General features: G+C 41.8%; 1 protein-coding gene across 4 annotated transcripts in view; it reads right to left on the reverse strand.

Moving 5' to 3' along the window:
* The window catches only part of RNF130 (ring finger protein 130), a 111,878-nt gene that overhangs the window by 47,736 nt on the left and 38,749 nt on the right, over positions 1-25,393 (reverse strand). For all 4 annotated transcript variants that reach the window (XM_033178574.1, XM_033178572.1, XM_033178571.1 and 1 more), the window contains exon 3: positions 6,860-7,110. In XM_033178574.1, the coding sequence (XP_033034465.1) occupies positions 6,860-7,110 (251 nt within the window). The remainder of the gene's footprint in view (positions 1-6,859; positions 7,111-25,393) is intronic.

Below are 25,393 nucleotides of genomic sequence, written 5' to 3' on the forward strand. Positions count from 1 at the left end.
CCTGCCCACTCTTCCTGATGTTCCAGTCATTCAACTCTTTCATCTCTCTGTGGAAAATGATCCGTTTGCCTGACTCTCCTTCATCTTCATCTGATGAAGTCTTATTCATCCTTTAAAATTCAGCTCCAAGGTCACTACCTACCTTCTCTGTGAAGTGTCCTTGACTCACTGAGAGTAACATCATTCTGCCCCCAAAGAATAACTCTTATACCACACAGTATTTTGACTGCATTTGTCATTCGAACAGAAGGTAAGCTCATTCTTGAATTCATTTAAGTATTTACTGAGGCAGTGTGATGTGCCAGGCCCCATGCTAAACCCCAAAGGATATAGAAATGAATTATCTTCCAAAGACTATGATCTTAAGAGCATATTTTGTGCTTCAAAAAAAAATCAGATCTTAAGCCTCTGACATGTAATATTTAGAAGGCATATAATACAGTCTCTGTATATGAAAAGTGTTATTTACTTACAAAATAGCAGGACATTAAAAAGAAGGTATCGGCTGGGCGCGGTGGCTCAAGCCTGTAATCCCAGCACTTTGGGAGGCCGAGACGGGCGGATCACGAGGTCAAGAGATCGAGACCATCCTGGCTAACACGGTGAAACCCCGTCTCTACTAAAAAATACAAAAAACTAGCTGGGCGACGTGGCGGGCGCCTGTAGTCCCAGCTACTCGGGAGGCTGAGGCGGGAGAATGGCGGAGACCCAGGAGGCGGAGCTTGCAGTGAGCTGAGATCCGGCCACTGCACTCCAGCCTGGGCGGCAGAGCGAGACTCCGTCTCAAAAATTAAAAATAAAAATAAAAATAAAAAAGAAGGTATCAGAGTATCTGCAGTATCTTTTATAAACTGGTAAGATAATAACTTCTCAGCTCAAACATCTATTTCCCCTTTCCAGTTCTTTTGGAATTGTTAATCCTTAAGAAACATAATGAACAAAATTCACTCTGCCATCCAAAATGACAAAAGAAGTCTGTTTTGGGGCAATATAATCCTTTTCTGTAGGACAAATCTTGGCAGTATACACAATACTTCCTCTCTCCCAATTTGGAAGAAAAAAAAACCTTTTGAACCCACCATTTTTCAAAGATTAACTGTACTCATGCGAAGTTTTAGCTTTTCTCTGACACAGGAATGTTCCATGTATTTCCACACCCCCTGACAGGCAAATGCATTCTCCAATTAGCTACTCACTGACCTTTCATGATGAAAATAGGCAATAAGAGTGTACTTCATTTCAGCAACCCTGAGATATTTATAAAGTCAAACAATATTATATACACATGTTATGGCAGGAAGCTTTTACAACTTTTAAATACTTTAAAAAGCATATTCATTTTCACTGGGAAGTTTTAAGAATACATTCTAAATTCAGGAGTCCATTAAGTTGTAGAATATTTTACATCTGCCCCATTCCTAAACAGTAAAATGAAAACTTCATCGTTCTGCTTTAGAAACCAAATTTGACCACTTTGAAATTAAAGGTGCAATATTAACCATGTAACTGTTAAACATTTTACATGTTTCAGAAAATCCTTAAACATTCATTCAAAATAAAGGTAACAAACATCTACCCTTATGTGTAAAATAACTATCACTGACTTAATTCGACAGTGACATTTAAGTTTACCATCAGTGGGAATCTGAACTATCCAGACCTATAGATAGTAATTAGATGCATTCTGACAGTTTTCCAGGAAGAGCAAACCACAGACACTCAGCCATGAACTGAAAAGCCAAAGCATTAGATTCTTATATCACACGCAAAATGTTCTCAATTGTGAGCATTTTACTATGCTTAGAAAGTTATTTACAACGCATGGACCTCTTTGGCAACATGTTCTACAGGAAGAATTGCTTCATGATAACAGTTTGTGGGGGCCGGGTGTGGAGGTTCATGCCTTAATTCCAGCACTTTGGGAGGCTAAGGCAGGAGTATCACATGAGGTTGGGAGTCTGAGACCAGCCTGGCCAACATGGTAAAATCCCATCTCTCCTAAAAACACAAAAATTAGCCAGGCATGGTGACGGGCACCTGTAGTCCCAGCTACTCGGGAGACTGAGGCAGGAGAATTGCTTGAGACCAGGAAGCAGAGGTTGCAGTGAGCCAAGATCGCGTCAGTGCACTCCAGCCTGGGTGACAGAGCGAGACCCAGTCTCAAAAAACAAAAACAAAAACAGTTTGTGGGAGAAAATCAGAGTCTGTCCTTAAACTCACTGGTTTTCCTTTGCTAATATTCTGGCTTCTCTTTTAAAATAGCCAAAGGTTTCAACCAGTCTAGCTGCTGCCACCTTCTTATTAAACTTTAATAAGCTAAGCTTTTTAAGCCACATAAAAATTTCATCAAGCATTTGTCATCCTTAGGGAAAACGGAAGGAGGAAAAAAAGTCAGAACATCACTTTCCACCACAGTAGCATCTGGAGAGAGACGCTTTGGAAGGATCCTGCATGCAGTCAGCCGCAAAATAAATGCTAGGAAACAAGCTCGCTGTTTGTGGCCTGCACCAGATGGCGATTACGTTTACTCCCTCATCACCCGCAGGCCCCACACTGGGTGCTAATTAAAGCACTATCTTCCAATAGCAGGCTCCTGGGACAACTGTGAGCCTTTGTTCCAACGTCCTCGGAGTGTGTTGCATGCAGTCCACTACTACAGGCCTGCCTGTCAAGAACACCACTTCAGAGCAGCTCCTTATCATTTTACTTTCAGTGCTTCATATGTCAACATATTTTAAAAACAAATCTTTAGTGTTTTTTTTTTTTTTAAACTAAACTATTACATGCTATAGGAGGGAAAAGGAGGTGGGCTGTCTGGGGTCCTCAAGACATGAGAAACCGGTGGTGGGTTCCAAGCTTCCTTACTTCCCCCATAGATCCCTGACAATGTGCTGCAGAAGCCTCCAACCTGGAACTGCCAACAGGACCAGAGCACCCCCACCACCCCGCCCCACAAAAAGCCAAGAAAAGCCCAACTCCTCTAGCCAAAGTACCAGGAGAAGAACGGCCTAACATCAGAAAACACCTGCGGTAATACTCATTCTACTCCAGCCAGGCGCCAAGGGAAAAATCACAATCCCCCTCCCACCCTGGTCTCACAGAGCCCAGTGGGAATAGGCTCTCCCAGCCCGGCTCCTCAGGAAGGAAAACTGCACACTGGTCTAATTAACATCCAGAGAACACGCCACCCAATAGCAGAATATTTTTTCCAAGCACCAAAGAAACACTGACTAAGACAAACCACATCTTAGATCATAAAACCTCAAGAAACAGAAGGGGACTGAAATCATAGAGTATTTCTCTGAGCATAATGGAATCACACTAGAAATCAGTAACACTAAGATAATAGTAAAATCTTGGCAGGGCACGGTGGCTCACACCTGTAATCCCAGCACTTTGGGAGGCCGAGGTAGGAGGATCGCTTGAGGTCAGGAGTTCAAGACCAGCCTGGGAAACACAGTGAAACCTCATCTCTACCAAAAAATACAAGTTAGCCAGACACGGTGGCATACGTCCATAATCCCAGCTACTCGGGAGGCAGAGGTAAGAGAATCACTTGAACCCGGGAGGTGGAGGTTGCACAGAGCTGAGATCATACCAGTGCACTCAGGAAAGGAGTAAACATAATGAAGGAGTAAACGTAATCGCCATCGGATGCAGGCCACAAACAGCGAGCTTGTTTCCTAGTATTTATTTTTAGTAGAGACGGGGGTTTCACCGTGTTAGCCAGGATGGTCTCGATCTCCTGACCTTGTGGCTTGCAGTCTATATTTTGTTTTGTTCAACCTCTTAACAAGGTCTTCGAAAAGCAAAAATTTCTACTTTTTATGAAGTTTATTACTTTTTTCTTTTATGAATTGTGCTTTTGGTGTCAAGTCTAAAAACTCTTTACTTATCCCTAGATATCCCAAAGATTTTCTACTATTTTTCCTGAAAGTTTTATATTATGTTTTACATTTAAGTCTGTGATTAGTTTATTTGAAGCCTTTGCTGTTTTCTAAAGTAAGAATTAAGTGCTATAAATTTCTCTCTCAACACTTCTTTAAGGTTGTGCCTCACATATTTTGATATGCTATATTTTCATTTTCATTCAGTCCTATGTATTTTTTTCTTTTGAGACTTCTTTTATCTATACATCATTGAGAAGTATATTGCTGAATTTCCAGTAGTTTAGAGATTTTACTTTTTTCTTCTCCTTTTGAGAGAGGGTCTTACTCTGTCACCCAGGCTGGAGTGCAGTGCCACGATCACGGCTCACTGCAGCCTCTGCTTCCCAGGTTCAAGCAATTCTCGTGCTTCAGCCTCCTGAATGGATGGGGCTACAGGCGCATGGAACCTTGCCCAGCTAAGTTTTTGTGTTTTTAGTAGAGATGTGGTTTGCCATGTTGGCCAGGCTGGTCTTGAACTCCTGACCTCAAGTGATCCACCCACCTTGGCTTCCCAAAGTGCCGGTATTACAGATGTGAGCCACTGCGCCCGGCCCGTGATTCCACCTATTTAACATTCTTGAAATGATAAAACTATAGAGATGAGAAACCGATGAGCGGCAGATTAGGGAAGGGGTTTGGTTATAAAAGAGCAGCACAAGGGACCCTTGTGACGGAACTGGTCTGTATCCTGACCGCGACAAACAGCACAAGGGACCCTTGTGACGGAACTGGTCTGTATCCTGACCGTGATGTTGGTCACGTCAATCTACACATGCCACAAAACTGCACAGACTAAAGACAGACACACACACACACAAATAAGTACAAATTAAACTGGAGAGGTGGGGAGATTTCAGTGTATTCAGGAAGATCAGTGGATTGTATCCATGCCAATTTCCAGGTTATGATACTGACCACAGTTATACAAGATGTTGTTACTCAGGGAGAAAATGAGTGAAGGGGATAAGAGACCTCTTTGTATTTGTATTATCTCTTACAAATGCAAGCAAATCTACATTTTCCCGAAATGCATATAACCTGAAACTAGTCATGAAGGAACATAAGACATCAGATAAACTCAAATAGAAAATAATCGATCTGTACTCTTCAGAAACGTCAATGTCATAAAACCAAGTAAGAAGAGACAACTGAATGCAAAATCCAATGAGCTCCAATCAATCCAGGATTTTCTCTGCTATAAAGGTCATTATTGAGCCAGTTTTACAAAACCCAAGAAAGGTCTATCAATCAGATAATGTATTATATCAGTGCTAATTTACTGCTTTTGATAACCACACTATGGTCATGTAAGAGAATGTTCTTGTTTTTAAAATATATAACGAAGTATTTAAGGGTAACATGGCATCATATCTCAAACTTACTCTCAAATAGTTTTGTTAAGGTAGATATACAAAGGCTGAGGGTGGTGTTTATACCCATAATCCCAACATTTAGGGAGGCCAAGGTGGGAGGATCGTCTGAGCCCAAGTTTGAGACCAGCCTGGGAAACACTGCAAGACCTGGTCTGTGCAAAAAATTAAAACATTAGCCAGGCATGGTGATGCATACCTTTAGTACTAGCTACTCAGAAGGTTGAGGCTGGAGGATTGCTTGAGCCCAGGAGTTGGGGCTGCAGTGAGCCATGACTGCCACCACACTCCAGCCTGAGCGACAGGGCAAGGCCCTGTCTCTTAAAAAAATTTTTTTTAATTAAAAAAGTATAGATACATAGAAAAGGAAATATAGTAAAACATTAACAGCTGTAGAAACAGCTGAGTGAAGGGAATACTTGACACTTATCTTGCACATTTTTGTTAAGTCTAAAATTACAAATATAAAAATTATCAAAATAAAAAAAATTAAAAGTGCACAGGCAGAGCCTGGCACATAAAGCTTCAAAAAACTACAGTGTTTGGGTATTTTATATCTACTTTCAGATGAAGAAAGAAGTTGAGATGCTAAAAAAACTGTCCGTCAGGGATGAGGGATCATGGGAAACCGGCGGTACAGGAGGGATATGAGCTGAGACCGGTTCCATGTCAAAGTCTATGCTGCTTCCACTAGAAAGAGGAAGGATAAAAATCCCAATGTCCCTGTCCCCACAGGGATTTGAATGTACTGTGTCAGGAGAAGACAGTGTTATAAAAAAATTGACTTCAAACCACTCTCCAAGCAAGTCACTTCGTAGTTTTCCACATGCAAAGTCTAGGATAGGGACCTAACAGCCCGAACCTGGCTCCTAGGGTGGGTATCCTGTCCACAGCACATCAAACAAACTTAAGTTGCCAACTGACAGCCACCGTCTCCAGGCCCTCATACCAGGGAAGCACACTGCTTGTCCTAGGTTTATTCACTCAACTCAAATTCCCTGAGCACCTCAGATGTGCTGTCAACGGAACTTCTAGGATGACTATCTAGAGAAATGTGTTCTGTTGCTCCTCCCCACCTCACCCTTACCAACCATGTCTGAGCTTAGATGACAGAGGTTTTTCATTGATTTCGTTTTCTAAATAGATAATACTTTCCCAGTTCAAAATTCACATGGGAAAGAATTTCACACAGGAAGGGGTAGTGTGAAGTCTCCCTAACCCCCCTCCTAGTTCCCATTTCCAGAAACATCCAAAGTTACTAGTTTAAAAATGCAACTATGTGATATTTCTCCAAATTAATAGAATTATCTAGATAATACTATGATATCAAGCTATCTACCTGAATAGACTGTTCTAGGTGATCACAACAAATGTAGTACCCTTTAGGTTATTTTAAATATCCCTTAAATACTTATGTAGATATTTTCAACATATTAAAATGACTGAGTAAGGTAACAACATTTTTTAAAAGAAAAAACATGTTAGTAAGATGCATGGACACGACAGATGTCTGTGAACTCTGGCTGGTAAGAACCAATCACTGTTGAGTACTGAGCTCACCTGGTTCCTGTCGCGTGCATTTGTGTACCTGATCTTCTGAATGAAGTAGAATATGAGCCATGCTGAAGAAATAATCATCAAAACAATAAAGGATATTGACACGAAGACTAGAGAGCCACGGCTGAAGTTCTTCGGTGGCATTCGAGTTCCAACAGCTATTGTCATTTGTACAGAGATGTTTTTCTCCAGATAACTCAAAATATCCTTACCCCTCAATTCTGTTATCATGACAGCAATAATATCTCCAGTGCCTGTAATATAAAATAAATATATAACTCAAGTGACATTTAAAATGTATAGAAACATCAAATATATAAACACACTACTTAGGTAACTACCATATATGGTAATGCAAAGGACATGCGAACTCCACTTCTCAACTGAAATGAAGCTGCAGCTGGGTATGCTGGCACCAAGTGGGAACATGTAATTTGTTGTGTGGTACTTAAGACTTAAACAGACATAAGGCATAGAACATCATAATGGCTGAAGGGTCTGTGGAAGGAATTTCTGTTCTGCAGTGTTAAGAACCATATTAACTTGTCTGACAACTACATTTAAAAAAGATTACTAAACCAACCAAATGTGACAACAGACAGCAATATAACATTATACAGCAACAGAAGTGTATCAACATCATGGTAGATTTACACTGTAAAACCTTTTCTATTTTAAAATGATCTTCAGAAAGTCTTAATTCCTTAAGAAATGGAGTAAAGTGCTGTTTTTATAGCATAAATTGGTACTTCTTGCACTAATCTAGGAACATTCATGGAGCACCCACTGACTGTAGAACTAGTGCAAGGAACAAAAACAACTACAGGATACCACGCTTTCTAATCTCACTGAGACACAGGACACACAGCTGGTAACAGAGCTACAAAGTGCCAAATGGTGGTACCTTTTATTAGTGACATCTGAAATTAACTTGGGTATTACGTCCAGACTTGAGTGGAGTGAGGCTGCTTGCTAGTTTACCCCAGAACTCTTCTGGAAATCAAACGTTCCAGAGACAGGTCCAGGCTTCAACACTCTGGACTAGTTTGGCATCAAAATACCTCCAGCCTCTAATAGTTGTCCAGAAGTCTGCCCACAGTCACAGGCTATGTAAGTTAATTACGACGATGGTCTTAAGTTGCTTTATAGTTACCTAGACCTTTCCCCTATATAATTTCCAGAAGTAGTAACATTAGAGGAATTGAATATCTATTCCTATGGACAGCAAGAAACTGCTATCCCTTTCCTCCTCCACAAGGGAAATAACTTCCCAGTGTCTTTTAAGAAAACAGAGAAACTTCAGGCCGGGCGCGGTGGCTCAAGCCTGTAATCCCAGCACTTTGGGAGGCCGAGATGGGCGGATCACGAGGTCAGGAGATCAAGACCATCCTGGCTAACACGGTGAAACCCCGTCTCTACTAAAAAAAATAAATTAAAAAAAACTAGCCGGGCGAGGTGGCGGGCGCCTGTAGTCCCAGCTACTCGGGAGGCTGAGGCAGGAGAATGGCGTAAACCCAGGAGGCGGAGCTTGCAGTGAGCTGAGATCCGGTCACTGCACTCCAGCCGGGGCCACAGAGCGAGACTCCGTCTCAAAAAAAAAAAAAAAAGAAAACAGAGAAACTTCAATCTATCAGCAATTGTCCTTTCACAAGCTGAAGCTGCCGGTGGCAACATGTAACTTCTACATGTGCCTTCTCCAGAGAGCCCCTGAGAGGGACTAGGGTCATTAGAAGGGAAATAAATATTTTATTTTGGGAAAGATAAAATTATAACCACTTATTTGAATCTGAATAAGGTTTGTACATACAAATGTAAACCAACAAAACAAACAAGCAAAAGTCCCCAAAACTTGTCCTTTTCAATGCTTCTTCAATGAATAACACGCTGAAATATTTTGGTTTTACATGTTTCATTTATTATATTTAGTTAAAAGAACCACTGTGTTACATGCAGTCACAGAAGACTACATGCAAGTGAAAAAGAAATTCAACAAGGCTGCGTGCAGTGGTTCATGCCTGTAATCCCAGCACTTTGGGAGGCTGGGGCAGGTGGACTGCTTGAGCTCAGGAGTCCAAGACCAGCCTGGGCAACATGGCGAAACCCTGTCTCTCACAAAAACAGGAAAATTAGCCAGGCATGGTGGCACATGTCTGTGTTCCCAGATACTCAGGAGTACTCCTCATACTCCACCCCTAAAGCCTGAGGTGGGAGGATCACTGGAGTCCAGGAAGTTGAGGCTGCAGTGAGCTGAGATCACATCACTGCATGCCAACCTGGGTGACAGAGTGAGACCCTCAAAAAAAAGGAAGAGAAATATAACAGTAAAAGGAGTTTTACAGGAAATGTAACCCAATGGAACATATATCTTTTTACTACCTTACTCAAAATTCTTACAGCCACTTTATTAGAAGAGCAGTTTATCAGAATACTGATTAAAAATCCACAAAAAAACTATAAAATTAAAGCAAGCAATAAACATCTAATTAACGTCTAATTACCTTTCTGAAATAAGAGTTTTCATCAGTAAGTTAGAGACAATCATAAAATAATGCTAAGCCACTTTAAATTTCCCTTTAGAAATCTCTTTTAAAATGTTGTTCAACAGGCCATGATCTGTGGTATAAGATACCAGGTATGGCTATAAAGTAACTGAGACGGATCCCACAAACAACATATGACAATCAGTCTCATTGCTTTATAATCACACCAGGTACAAATGGTTTTAGAAATCAGTTGAGGCTCCCTCTTGAAGACTCAAGCTGGAAAAGGAGTAGGGAAAGCTGAACAGGTAGCCAAGGAAACCAATCCATGTAATTCTATTCAAAGAACACTAAATAAGAACACCAACTAATTTCAATGGGGAAGCTGTTTGGGAAAAGAAGTGTGTAATTATTTCAACTATCCATTCAACAATATTTATTGAATACATACTATGATAAGGCTCCTTTCACCTCTTAAAGAGAGTAGAAAATTACCTGCTCTTGATGCAAAAATCCACGTGCCTTCAGGAGCAAAGGGAAACCTTTCGGACTAGGGAGAGAAGCCGCTCGCAGTGGCGTCCTTACAACAGCACAGACAAGGGCCGGGCAGAGGAGCCCGACCCTGCCGACCAGGCAGGAGGACAGCAGAGAGGCCAGCAGAACGAAAGTCCACCACCAACACTTGCAAAGGACTGGAGTGTTAGCCACCTTAGGTCTTAAACGTCTTACAGAATCTGGGGAAAGTTATACAGGAGTCCCCTCCTAGGAGAAAGGGCCTTCTCCCCAAACTCCACCCCTAAAGCCTGATAGGGTTCAAAGACCCTGACCTAAAGCTGCCTCAGACACTTGACTTTCAAAGATCTGAGGAGCTCTGGCCCAGCTTCAGAGGGATACACACACCAAAGGAAATGTAGGTATCAGAATAAAGGCCCGGTCAGAGCAGGCAGTGACTGATAAGAGTTAAGAATAATTAGACCGTAGCGCTGTGGCCCACGCCTGTAATCCCAGCACCTTGGGAGGCCGAGGCGGGCAGATCACGAGGTCAGGAGATCAAGACCATCCTGGCTAACACAGCGAAACCCCTTCTCTACTAAAAACACAAAAAATTAGTGGGGCGTGGTGGCGCCTGCCCGTAGTCCTAGCTACTCGGGAGGCTGAGGCAGGAGAATGGCGTGAACCTGAGAGGCGGAGCTTGCAGTGAGCTGAGATCGTGCCACTGCACTCCAGCCTGGGTGACAGAGCGAGATTCCATCTTAAAAAAAATAAAAAATAAAAAATAAAAATAATTAGACTGTAACACTGTAAGTATCAAAGCATATTTGGGACATGCCCCATCACTCCCATGTCCCAAGCCCTGGGCAAACACTGCTGAGCGCAGTGGCTCACGCCTGTAATCCCAGCACTTTGGGAGGCCCAGGCGGCGGATCACAAAGTCAGGAGATCAAGACCATCCTGGCTAACACGGTGAAACCCCGTCTCTACTAAAAATAGAAAAAAATTAGCCGGGCATGGTGGTGGGTGCCTGTGGTCCCAGCTAATCGGGAGGCTAAGGCAGGAGAATGGCATGAACCCGGGAGGCGGAGCTTGCAGTGAGCCAAGATTGCGCCACTGCATTCCAGCCTGGGTGACAGAGTGAGACTTCGTTTAAAAAAAAAAAAAAAAATCTTTGAGGGTCCAGAAGGACTGCTGCTGAGGGAAGTGTTAGGTGTATTCAGGGTCAAGCTGCGCATGGGGCAGAGCTCTGGCTGCCTGTGTCTCCGTGGGTCCTGCTGACTCCTGCTCCCAGAAGTTTTCATCTCACTCCACTGACTTAATCAAAGTCCTTCTCAAACGTTTATCCACAATACTTTCAGTGCTTCAAACCCAGTCCTCATTTTTCTCTTCACTGATCCCTTCAAGAACTCAAGGTGGAAAAACAGACACATTCTACATTCTTTTATGAAATGAATATAGCAATAATTCTGACAGATGGAGGTTACATCAATTATAGATTTCCTGCTGAGACTTGTCAGTTTTCCTAAAATATAGATTTGCCCTGTCACTCTGCTTTGAAAAGCCTTTGATGTATCCCTTCTGTCAAACAAATAAAGTCCAAACTCTTTCACTGGACACTCAAGCATTGGGGAGCCAAATGGCCCTGAGGGTAAGTGAGACACGGGACAGTGAACACTCTCTGACCCAGTGAAACTGTTGGGCAAAGTGACTGGAATAGTGGTTCATGCAGTCTAGGCAGGATGGAGAGGTGAAGCCAGGAGGGAAACTGGGAGAAAAGGAAGAAAGGGTCCAGGGAACTGGAAGCTTCAATAAAACTAAATGACAGGAAGAGAGGGGGAGAAAGGAAAGAGGCACTGGTCAGGGCATAGGACACAGGAGTTTGCAACTCGAGCTGTAACAATCCTGGGAGATGATGAGGCCCAGGGAGCAGCTATGGGGCCAGGCTCCTGGAAAAGTAAAATGGCTGAAGGGTCTGTGGAAGGAATTTCTGTTCGCTGTTCACTTTCCAGGTGGATTCTGAAGTTGCCCAGGATGGTGGCAGGACCTCTGATGAACAGGGAGCAGTGACAGGAGGGGAAGTACGGGACTATGGAGAGGAGGAACACGGTCTGCTGCACAAAACTGAAACTGGAGTCTCCCCATGTGGAAGTGACTGGTTTGGACGTGCTGTACACCACCACCACAGTAGCCCTCAGCGCCCACAGATGCACAGCAATGACCAACTTGTAATTTTGCTAATGCTTGAACCTGAACCTCCTGCCATGCGGCTGCTGGGAAGCCGAATGTGTAAGCCACTGAGTGGTAGTCACTCACTGATAATTTCTGAGGACACTGGGCTACAGTCTGTTGCCAAAAGCCAAGGGTCTTCTTTTCTTTCTTCCTTGAGCAGGAAGTTCTTCAATCACATACAAGTAGGGCCAAGGGGCCACTGTATAGCACCCGGATGTCAGCTTTTCTTCTTATGCTATCTCTTGACTGTATGTCAAGAGAAACAAAAGTGGGCAGGAGCAAGGACCTGCCCAGAACAGAAAGCTTTCTTCCTTCACACAGAGGCAGAACGGGGGTGGACACTGAAGACAAGCCACCCATCAGTAGAGAGCCACAGACTCTCAGTGAAGAGCTCCCAGGGCTGCCAACTTTCGACACAATACAGGAACCCCTATAAATTACTGATCCCTCTCAGCCGAGCGGTTCTAGCCACAGGTCACCTGGATTTAAGTGTCAGACAAGTCTTCTTTCCTTAAAATCTAAATTTCTTTTTTTGAGATGGAGTCTCACTCTGTCACCAGGCTGGAGTGCAGTGGCGCAATCTCAACTCACTGCAATCTCTGCCTCCCAGGTTCAAGCGATTCTCCTGCCTCAGCCTCCCGAGCAGCTGGGATGACAGGCGCACACCACCATACCCAGCTAATTTTTTTGTATTTTTAGTAGAGACAGGGTTTCACCATGTTGGCCAGGATGGTCTTGATCACCTGACCTTGTGATCCGCCCACCTCAGCCTCCCAAAGTGCAGGGCTTACAGGTGTGAGCCACCGCGCCCAGCCAAAATCTAAATTTCTAAATGTCTGTTTGTGGCTCTTGGTTCTCCCGTCTGGAAAAATACCACTGAATAAAACCTGTTTTTCATTTATTGATATATAAAATACCATCAACCACAAGGTACATCATTATGTATCATGAAGAAAAAAATCTGTCAAGAAATTCTAAGATGTCATCGGATATAAGAAACATTCCCACTTTAAATTGCACATCCTGGAATCAATGAGAATTCTTCCTTGACATAACAATTCTTAAAATGTTCAAAGACAGCCTCCCTGGGACCCCACTTCAGTCTTTTTTCCATACTAATTCTAGAGTTCTAAAGCATTCATTTAAAAAAAAAAAATCTTTTTTTAAAGAATCTAAAACTTACCGAAAAATTGGAAATATCATATAAAAACTCTTTTTAAAAAACCCAGAACCATTCAAGAGTACGTTGCTAGCATGATGCCTCATCACTCCCGAATATTTGGTATTTTCCTACAAACAAAATTTATAAACATAATACAACCCCCAAATAAGGAGCTTAACACTGATGTGTCACTACCATCTAATCCCGAAGTCCATCCAAGCTTCTGCGACTTTCCCAATAAGGTCCTTCACAGCAGCCCAGATCAGAGTCATACGCTGCACTCAGTCGTCACGTCACAGTCATCTCCGTCTGTCTGAAACTGTCCCTCAGTCTTTGTTGGTGTTTGTGACCTTGGCACTTTTGAAGACTACACACAGCCCAGTTGATCTGTAGAAGGTATTTTCCTGTGCCAGATTCAGGCCGGGTGCTGCTGGCAGTAATGATAGAGAGGTGAGGCCGTGCTCTTCGCAGTGTACACCATCAGGCGGCCTACAGCTTTTTTTATTTGCCATTACTGATAAAGTCCAGTTTGATAATTCGGTAAAGGTGATTCCTCCAGGCATCTGCACCGTGAAGTTCCTCTTTTCCCCTTTGTAATTAGTATGTATTCTGTGGGGAGGTGCTTTGAGGCTAGGTAAATATTCCATCCTCATGAAACCTTCAGTTTACTTTTACTTTTTAGATCAGTATAGATTCATGGTTCCTATTTCATTCAATCGGTTAAAACAGCTACTAACATTATTCATTATGATGCTGACATTCTAAATTATGCTTCATAAGACCCTGTGTACAGAGATTTCCTATCCTATTCTTTTCTGGACATTGGTTTTCCAGTGTCTTCACTTACGTAAATGTTAACTACAAATACAATACTTTCAGTATCAAGAGTAGCATGACACTAACATCTCCCTACATCTGATTGTGTCCACAGGGATACAGCGTAAGATTTCAATAGAATTTTTTGAAGCCACGGCACACATCAGCATACACTGAGTTCACGTGACTGAAGGTTCCCAAGCATTCTCCTTCTCCACTTGAACTGTCACTTAAGCCATGTCTCCACAAACCTTTGTTATACTCGTTTTAACCCATTTGCAGGTTTACTTAATGAATACTTCCTCTTATCTATGTTTCAAGATTTCACCTCCCTAGTTTTGTGCCCCTTTCAAGTAAGATGCTTACATTTATGCTTTCTTACAAGTTTTTGATAAAAGAATTTTAAATGGGTGGGAAAAGAAATGTTAAGTACAGAGTTAGGCATTCTAACCAAGGGAGATTTAGGTTGGGAGGAAAGTGGGCTACAGAAGCTTTCACACCAGGCACTAGAACTCTAAAAGGCCTCCAAATCTGTTATTTACATTAAAGAATTTATAAATCTGAGAGTTCACTGAACTGAATAATTAAGTAAACAGATGTAGGATGGCAAGAGCCAGGTTTTTCATTTAGGAGTGAGAGTTCAGTGATAAGAAAGGAGAAAGAGCTACAGTGATCCATGTGGCAATGTATTAGAGTTGGAGACCTAAGTATGAACTCATTGTTAGCTTAACATCAACGCAGATGATTACAGATAGAAATATTTATAGAGGCCGGGCGTGGTGGCTCACGACTGTAATCCCAGCACTTTGGGAGGCCGAGACGGGTGGATTACCAGGTCAGGAGATCGAGACCATCCTGGCTAACACGGTGAAACCCCGTCTCTACTAAAAATACAAAAATTAGCTGGGCGCGGTGGTGGGCACCTATAGTCCCAGCTACACAGGAGGCTGAGGCAGAGAATGGCGTGAACCCGGGAGGCAGAGCTTGCAGTGAGTGGAGATTGTGCCACTGCACTCCAGCCTGGGCGACAGAGAGAGACTCTGTCTCAAACAAACAAACAAAAAAAGAAATATTTATAGATATGTATATATGCAGGAGTTAGGATACATGCATGTATTTCCTTGTTCTGTCAGCTGAGAAGGCCCAGAAGCAACAGGCATCTCGGTAGTAACATCACATCTAATGCCCGGATCTTGGTTTTTACTACTACTCTGCCAATAAACAGAACCAGGGTTCCTTGGAAAAATGGCTGATTCTAGGATTGATGTGTCATTACTGATGAAGTTCAATAATGTTCAAGGGGCAGAAAATATATGCAAAAGGAGCCTGGCACATCTTACAGCACCAGAAAGTAAGAAAGTGCTCAAAAACTAAACCAAAACAAAACAAAAAAACAAAAAACCAACACCCACAACAATGGAGGCATGTCAAAGGACACAGGAGCCAACACAAAGAATTCCCAGAGGCCAAAGATGGGATAATTTGAGTAACAAAGTTATACTGTATTATAATCCTAAGTATAAAATAAATACTCATGGGTCCATACTGATACAAATAAATGACTGAACAAATTAACAAATGGAGCAGAGGCAAATCACCCATGCAGAAAAATTCCAAATAATTCTGTAGATACTCCACCCTAAGGGAGATGGAGCATAAACCCCCACTTACCAAGTGTGGGCTGTACTCAGTGATGTCAAAAGTTATTGTATGGAAGGGGAAAAAAGGAGTTAACTTCACAGTGGAGAAGCAGACAGACACTACCTCAGCCAGGTGACCGAAGTCAGCATCACTGGTGGTCCTTCACACTGACAGCACGTAAACTTGATACGATAGGATGCATGCTAATGGTACTTTATAAATCCCTCCTCAGCCAGGTGACCAAAGTCAGCATTACCGGTGGTCCTTCACACTGACAGCACGTAAACTCGATACGATAGGATGCATGCTAATGGTACTTTATAAATCCCTGTGGTCTTCCTCCCAAAAACCCATATCCCTAGCCTAAGTATGAGAAAACTATCCAACATGTCCCACTTGAAGGACATTCTACAACATGCTGGAACAGCAGTCCTCAAAGCTGTTGAGGTCATCAAAAACAAGCAAAGTCTGAAAAAGTATCACAGCCAAGAGGAAACTAATGGATCATGATGACTAAATGTAATGTGGTGTCCTGGGTGGGATCCTAAAACAGAAAAAAAACTAGGTGAAAACTAAGGAAATATGAATAAAGTAATAGACTTTGGTTAATAATTATGTATCAACATTAGTTCACTGTGGTACAACAAATCAACATCTCACATGGTACCTAACAGGGGAAACTGGGTGCGGGGTTTGCAGGCATTCTTTGTACTATCCTCACAATTTTTCCATAAATGTAAAACTGTTCTAAAAAGTAAAGTTTTTTTTTTTAAAGACTCATTATATAAAAGGGAACAACTTCTCATCAGAAAAAACGTAAGCCAGAAAACAACAAAACAACGTCTTTAAAGTGCTGAAAGGAAAATTCTGTCACACAAAAATTTCCACCTGTCTTTGAAAAATGATGGCAAAAAAAGACACTTTCAGATAAATAAATGTTGAGAGAATTCATCACTGGGAGATCTATGCTGCATGAAATGATTTTAAAAAAGGGAAATGACACCAAATGGAAACTTGGAAATTCAGAAAGAAATAAAGAACAGCAGAACTGTTGGTATGTAGGCAAATATAACAGCCTACCATTTGTTCCTGAGTTTTGCCATTCCCGCTCCCTTCACCAGTGAGGGGCACCTTTTCCTTCTTCCTCTAAATGCTCCTCAAACTTAAGCATCCGACAGTGGGTCTCATCGGACAGTGGGTCTCAACAGGGGCAGTAAAGCTCTCCTGGGGGTGTCTGGAAACCCTGTGGGAGGGAACTCTATGCTGTCACAGGCATGGAGGTGTGCCACCAGCATTTAGCAGGCCCATGCCTGGGAGGTGAAACACTCTGTAATGCAAAAGACAGACCTGCAGAGCAAAAGGACTGTCCCAAAATACCGCTTGCCTTGTCCTCCACTTCCATCCTGAAGCGAGAAGCACTGTAAGCATCACTGCAGGGGTAAGAGATCCCCACCCAGACCTCTAACATCCACAGCTTAAGGCTACATGATTCTGCTTAGCAGCTGTGCCAATGAGACCAACTCTGGAGATCCTACCTCCAAGCTCAGGTCCGTCACCATATGAACTGCTATCAGTTAAGACTTGAGATCCCACCTCCAAGCTCAGGTCCATCACCATATGAACTTGCTATCAGTTAAGAATGTCTTCCATCCTGGAACCTAGGAAACTGATTTCTAAAACAGCATTTCAAACCCATGTAGATCCTTTATATGATTTTACCTTCCTCCTCTTCTGCTGCCAGTGAGAAAAGAGAAGCACAGAAAAGACAAAAAAGTAAATCAAGTGATGACTTCAAACAACCCGCCTGGGACACAGAGCCTGCCAAGGAAGGCTAGTGGACAGTCTCATGTATCTGCTGGTGGAAGCACTCTCCAGTTCTACTTCAGATGTAAAGAAAAAACGAAAATTAAGAGCTTATGGAAGTTTTAAAATGGAACCATTGCATTTATTTTTTTAAAGGCTATTTTTATTTTTTAAAAGCTACTGCTTAAGTGTTTCAGTTTTAGATTTTGATAATTATGAATTTTTTTTAAAAATGTATGAACCAGATGGAAGATACAGTAGAAGTATGTGCAAACTCAGGCAAAAATATAAATGCAATTTAAACCCTGACTTCCTGCCACAGCAGTACACTTCAACTTCAAGCTCCATCTTTTCTAAGGTAGTCAAATCCACATTCGATTAGAAGCTAAAAAACTTTAAATGGTAAAACAACAGTATACTTATAGTCCTCATTTCCTCGATAGGCATTTAGAATAAAGAACACAGATTTACATTAAGTGGCCCAAATTACTGATATTTAAAGGTATTCTACAGTGTGTTTGTGATTTCTTTTTACTCGTTTTCATAAAGCATTTTTTGTATTCACAGTGAATTTTCTATATTTTACAAAGTGTGACATTTTTCTATTCAATGCTAGATAATATAGAACTAAATAAGTTTTTAAGAGAATATGATGGAAAAAAGGTGAAGAGCCATCCAACTAATTTTGTTCAACCATCCAAAAAAAATACCCAGTAAGAAGCATCTGATATTGCTGACTGATAAAAAGATTAAAAAGCAACATTATTATTTGGTTACACGTTTATCTAAATTACCTCATCTTCCTTTCAACAATGGAAAGAATGTCCACAAAATTCTTACAGACATACAGATAAAACTACAGCTATTTAATCAGACAGTGATTTAACACAACTTAAGATGATTAAACAGTAACAGTAAAGTCTATATAAATCTTTAAAAACCAGGAAAACAGATCCATAATTTTCAGACAAGTATGCATTACTGTAAACTATCCAAGAACCCATAACTTCCCCTTCACACTACCACAGATCCGCTACCTACATGACAAAGAACTCACTCTGCTAACCACAGGTAACAAGTGAAACCACACACTGAGTGGCCTTTCCTGTCAATGACGTCATGGACAGGGCACTGGCACAGACGTCCTTCAGTCATCAGGTAAAGGGCATGTTTTAGAATAAACAGGACCAAGCTCTTGCTTGACAAGGCAAGAAAACAAAATGCTTACACTTACATTGGTACATACAGTATATATGGAATACTTATATTCCAATGTGGAATTTTAAAATTAGGTATAAAACATAGCCTTAAATGAAAAGAAAGCTTAACAACCAAACTAAATATCTTAATAAAATCATTTCAGTGCAACCCATATTTATTTTGTTCAGTGCATTTTGCTGACCACTGCAGAGAACCGAAAGACATGACACAAACTTTAACTTCATGAAACTCTGGGCTTTTCCTTACTGCCAGTCAAGTATGCAAAGAATGAAAATACGAAAGGAAAAGGACAATACTGTCATGGAGGTATAGAGAGGGCTCTGAGGACTACAGGAGCCTTGGACTACAAACTCAGTAAGGGCAGTGATCTGGGTGTCTCTCCTTTTGACTTTTACCAGTTCTTACTAGTTCACATTGAAATGCACAGCACAGAGAGCTGCCAAACCTACTGCTTCTGCCCTACAATGAAGGGAGGGGCAAAACTGGCACATGGTGAAAGCATGGGTCTCCGGGTCCATCCCTTGAGACTGTCTGGGGGGGGTAGGGGGAGGATCCTGGAATCAGTGTCTTTCCAATTACCTTATGTGATTCTGACACAAGGGTTCTTCAATTTCTGTAGACAGCACCATCCTACAGGGTGAGAAGGGTTATCTGTGGAGGGAGGAGCCTGGAAAGCAAGGAGTTGCCACTGTATAATGACTTTCTCTGAGTATAAGCAGAAACAGAAAGGCAGAGAGCTATGGCATACAAAAGTCAGAAGAGGATCATAATTCTGGAGATTTATCGTGAATGCCTGGCTGAAAAGACGAGACCCAGAGAAGCTTCTGATGGAGTGTGTGTTCTCTGTGCTACTTAACGTGAACTTCTCACCCCATTCTCAGGACAGGTTTTCAGCTAGTGCAGCTCGCCAGACTGAAATGGGACCTTTCCACAACCACTGCCCCTCCCACCCCGAGCATGGGCTCCATTAAGAACCCTATCAGCCAGGACGCACGCCTTTCTGGCCCACTCTTCCTCTCCACACTTCACCTGTGGGAACTGTGCCTTGTAGGGCTTCTGTTGCCACCACTGGTTCCCTCCACACTCCCACCCAATGCTTCCTGCTGGTTCTCCAGGTCCCAATTAGACGGCAGAGAAGAAGCTAAGAACCCTGCTAGCTGCTTGAGACAGCTGCCATTCTTCAGCAGGGCTCTGGCTGCCCGGTTCCGTGGCTGCTGCACGTGTGAGATGGTACACCCTAGTGCGGCATTGGAAAGCACAGCTTAGGCAGCATCGACGCCACATCTCCCTTCTTTCAAATCCTCTGGTGACTGACAGCCCTTGCTTTAGGCACACTTCTGCTCGGAACGGAACTTACTATTACCCTATCTACCATGTTGAGCCATGCTGTCTCGTTCCTGTACTTACAATTACTTTTGTTTAGCTTTTCCCCACCTCAGACCCTTCACTCCTGAGGGGCCTTGTGCCTAGAATACTCTTCTCCACTCTTCAACTCCTATTCAGACGCAGTCCTCTCTGACCCCTTGGACCTCAGTCACTGCCCACAGTCATGACATCATACTCAGTGTTTATCTTCTCTGCTTGATTATAACTCCATGGAAAGAGGTACCATGTGTGTCCTGTTCATGTTTGGAGCACTAACGAGAGTTCAAACAACAATCAGTATACAGAATCCAAATCCCTCTACCTGCAGTTACCTAACTTTCTACCTTTACTTCAGACTCCCTCTACTCCAACCAGATTCCTGATTCATGTGGTTCCCCTACTGAGGGTATTTTCTCTTTCTGGTCAAATCCTAAGTAATCCTAATTATTTAGGGCCTAGCACAATGAATGCCTCCTATATGAAGTCTTCCAGACCTGAGTCAGAACCCCTTTCATAATAATACTATGCTGATCCCGCCACGTAGGTATGCAAAGCTAAGCACTGAGTGGCTCCCCAATTATTTCATGCATGTGTGTCTCCCTAAGGGAGGAAGTATTCCTGGCAGACACTCACTTGTACATCCTTCTAAAAATCCCTAGAGTGTCCATCACAGGATGCCTGGCATATAGCAGGTATAAATCAATACCTGTCAATTAACTATTTTTTGTACTAGATATATTTTAAACAATTGAAAGTTATACGGAAAAAACACCAGGAGAATGAAGGAAAAGTATACTTAGAAATGTTTTAAAAACTGCCAGTCTCAAAATGAAAGAAATAATTGATTTCATAATTTTATAAAAGCTACTGCTTATTCCAGGCATAAGAAAAATTGTACAACTGTTACACATTAAACGTTTGTTAGCTCAATAAATTTTGCAATCGCCCTCTTTTAGGTAGATGAGGATGCTAGTTTAAGGACTCAGTTACCCGAACTCACAAGGCTGATAATCAACTTGGTCTAAGATTCAAATCCCAATCTTGTGACTGTTTGATATTTATGCCAAATTCTTTTCTCTATTTTAGAGGTACTATATCATCCAACTAAAACTGATTTTTTCTTCTATAACTAAAAATGATTGAGTATGTCATAAAAAATTAAAATCTGTGATAAATTATTAAATATGATTTTGGAAGATGAACAACCAGAAGAAACTGAGACAGCTATGGAAACAGATAGTGATCTATAAATCGGATGAAATATTTCAATAATGTTTTTCTAAGGTGATGAATATGTAACAGACAGCATCTCCACTGAGAACAGAATGAAACCAAGCATTTATTCTGTCTGGAAAACAGGAGACAACGGACAACAGCCTAGAAGTTCACAGGGAAAACAGAAAGGGCTCAAAGAAAAAGGACAAAAGCTCTAACCAAGAACCAAGAATCCTTTCACACTCTAAGATGAGTTAGTTTGCAGATAGTTCACAAATTTCCAAACAAAACGGCATTTTTACTAATCTTAAAAATAAAAGCAATATTATATTGCAGATTTTTTTTAAACAAAAGGGTTTACTTCCATTGCTTTTGTGAACAATACATCCATGTTTTCCATTTAAATGACTGTGTAACTTTTTGGATTAAATAAGACTCATTAAACTGGAGTAGCTTGGCTTACATTTCTAACTCTAAAATATATAATGTGTGTGTCTATGGCACGTCTTCACAGTTAATCTTTCAGTCTTATACTCAGCATGTTTCTACTAATTATAAAGCAAAGCAAATGTCTTTACTTTTACATTTTTCTTGTCCACTTTTTTTTAATAGAGATGGGATTTCACTATGTTGCCCAAGCTGGTCTTGAACTCTGGGTCTCAAGTGATCCTCCCACCCTGGCCTCCTAAAGTGCTAGGATTACAGGTATAAGACACTGCACCTAGCCTCTTGTCCTTTTTTTTTTTTTCTTTTTGAGACAGAGTTTGCTCTCTTGCCCAGACTGGAGAGCAGTGGTATGGTCTTGGCTCACTGCAGCCTCCGCCTCCCAGGTTCTCAAGCAATCCTCCCACCTCAGCCTCCAATGTAGCTGGGACTACAGGTGAGCGCTAGCACACCTGGTTCATTTTTGTATTTTTAGTAAAGACAGGGTTTTGTAATGTCTAGAACAGGCTGATCTAGAACTCCTGGACACAAGCTATACCCCGCTTAAGCCTCCTAAAGTGCTGAGATTACAGGTGTGAGCCACCATGCCTGGCCACTATCCACCGCCCTTTTTTTTTTTTTTTTGAGACAAGGTCTTGCTTTGTTGCCCAGGTTAGAGTGCAGCAGCACAATCTCAGCTCACAGAAATCTCCGCCTCCTGGGTTCAAGGATTCTCCTGCCTCAGCCTCCCAAGTAGCTGGGACTATAGGCATGTACCACCATGCCCAGCTAATTTTTGTATTTTTGGTAGAGATGGGGTTTCATCACGTTGGCCAGGCTGGTCTTGAACTCCTGACCTCAAGTGATCCGCCTGCCTCGGCCTCCTGAAGTATTGGGACTACAGGTGTGAGCCACCACACCCAGCCACTGTCCACTTTTTATACCATTCTATCATTATATAGTCTTTTAATTTCTATCTTGAATACTTAAAATATGAATAAAAGAAAAGATCACCTCACGTATACTTGCTTTGTCCCTCCAAGTCAGAATACTTGAGGACATGCAACTGAAACCTGTTTCAGTTTGAGATCTTATATGTGTGTTGCTTTTGAACTTTAGTTTGCATTATACTTTTAAAAACCAGCTTTTGTGAGGTATAATTTACACCCTATAAGACTCATCTTTGTAAGTGTGCAATGAGTAAAATGATAGGGATGTGCAACCATCACCACATCCAGTGTTGGGTCATTTCCATCACCCCCCAGGAAATTCACTCCTGCCCTTTTTAAAAATACATGTTCCCTTTTTGGTGTTTTATTTTTGTTTTTTAAAGATGGGGGTTTTGCTGTAGTTGCCCACTGAACTCGTGGGGTCAAGGGAGCCTCCTGCCTCAGTCTCCGACGTAGCTGGGATTACTGATGTCTGCCAACATGCCAGCTCCCTCACGCTCACTGCAATTAATCTTCATGCCCACCTCTACCCTACACAGCCACTAATGTGATTTCTGTCTCTGTATGTTTGTTTGACTTTCTTAGACATTTCATATACATGGAATCATATAATAGTAGCGTTTTGTGTCTGGCTTCTTTCATTTAGCTAATGCTTTTCAGCTTTATCCATGTGTCAGGAGTTAATTCTATTTACAGCTGAGAACATCACCAGTGTGAACTGTGCAGCTCCACTTACGGGCAAATTGTCTTCCTTCTTGGCCATCCCTGAAATAACAAGACCACCATCCTCTTCCTCCTATCCCCCAAGCCTACTCAATGGGAAGAAGATAAGGATGAAAACCACTATGGGGATGTGACCAACTTCCACTTAATAAGGAGTAAATATATTTTCTCTTCCTTAGGATTTCCTTAAAAACATTCTTAAATAACAGCACACAACATATGTAACAAACAAAGGATGTGTTAATCGCCTATGTTATCAGTGAGGTTTCCAGTCAACAGCAGGCTATTAGTAATTAAATTTGGGGTTGGGCACGGTGGCGCACACCTATACTCCTAGCACTTTGGGAGGCCGAGACGGGCGGATCACCTGAGGTCAGGAGTTTGAGACCAGCCTGGCCAATATGGCAAAACTCCATCTCTACTGAAAATACAAAAATTAGCTGGGCATGGTGGCACAGGCCCATAATCCCAGCTACTCGGGAAGCTGGGGCAGGAGAATCGCTTGAACCCAGGAGATGGAAGTTGCAGTGAGTCAAGGTTGCGCCATGGCACACCAGCCTGGGCGATAGAGCTGAGGCTCCATTTCAAAAAAAAAGGTTAATTTTGCGGGAGGCAGAAGTTACACGCAGCTTTTTGACTGTGTGTGGGTCAGTATTCCTCCCTAACCTTCTCATTGATCAAGGGCCAACTGCAGTTGCTGAACTATATTCAATTTTATGGACATATAACTTGTTCATTTATTCACCAGTTGATGAACACCTGCATTGTCTCTACTTTTGTGGCCATAATAAGCAATGCTGCTACGAGCATTTGTGTGTAAGTCTCTGCGTGGACTAAGTCTCTGTGTGGACATGTCATTGTCTTCATTTCTCTCAGATATCTGGGAGCGGGCTGCTAGGTTGTTTGGTATTTTTATGTTTAACTTTTAAATAAATTGCCAAACTATTTTCCAAACTGGTTGTACCATTTCACATTTCTGCTTGCAACACGTAAGGATTCTAGTTTATCCACGTCCTCAACAAAATTTGGTACTGTATGACTTTTTAATTATAATTATTCTAGAGGATGTGAAACAGTATTGTTTTGGTTGCACTGTTGTTTTGACCGCATTTGTCTAATGATCAATACAATGTCTAATTATTAAACCCTTTGCCCACTGTAAAACTAGGTTGTTTATCTTTATTTATAAGAGTTCTTTACATAGTCTGGATGCAAGTCCTATATCAGATGTATGATTCAAAAATATTTTGTGGCTTATCTTTTCATTGTTTTAATGGTTTCTTTGGAATGACAAAGGTTTTAAATTTTGATAAAATCTAATTTTTTATACACAGTGTTTTTGTAGTCATAGGCAAGAACTTCTTGTTCAAAATCACAGACTATCTTCTAAAAGTTTAGTTTTACCTCCTACATTTTGTCTAATATCCAAGTGAAGTCATTTTCATGTAGTCCAAATCCCTCCCTCCCTCCCTTCCTCCCTTCCTCCCTCCCTCCCTTCCTTCCATCCTTGAAACGACCTTGCTCTGTGGCCCAGATTACAGTGCAGTGGTGAGATCCTGGCTCACTGCAGCCTCAATCTCCTGGGCTCAAGCGATTCTCCCACTTTAGCCTCCCAAAGTGCTGTCATTATAGGCACAAGCCACCAGGCCTGGCTTCTTTTTTTAAATTTGCACATGGATAACGATTGTTTCAGCACTAGTGCTTGAAAGACTGTCCTTCCCTCACTGAATGATCATGGCACTTTGTTTGAAAATGAATTGACCATGAAGATATTTATTTCTAGATTCTCAATTGGGATCCATTGATCTATATGCGTATCCTTCTACCATTACCACAATGCCTTGGTTACTAAAGTTGTGAAATGGAGTAGTGTAAGTCCTCTAATGCTGTTCTTTTTCCAAAATGCTTTGGCTATTCTAGGTACTTTGCATTTCCATAAAATTTTAGGATCCGCTTATCAATTCCTACAAAATACATGCTATGATTTGCATAGGTACGTACCACAAGGAATTTA

This window comes from Trachypithecus francoisi, unplaced genomic scaffold (genome assembly GCF_009764315.1).
Source record: "Trachypithecus francoisi isolate TF-2019V2 unplaced genomic scaffold, Tfra_2.0 Lachesis_group2, whole genome shotgun sequence".
Classification (NCBI taxonomy): domain Eukaryota; kingdom Metazoa; phylum Chordata; class Mammalia; order Primates; family Cercopithecidae; genus Trachypithecus; species Trachypithecus francoisi.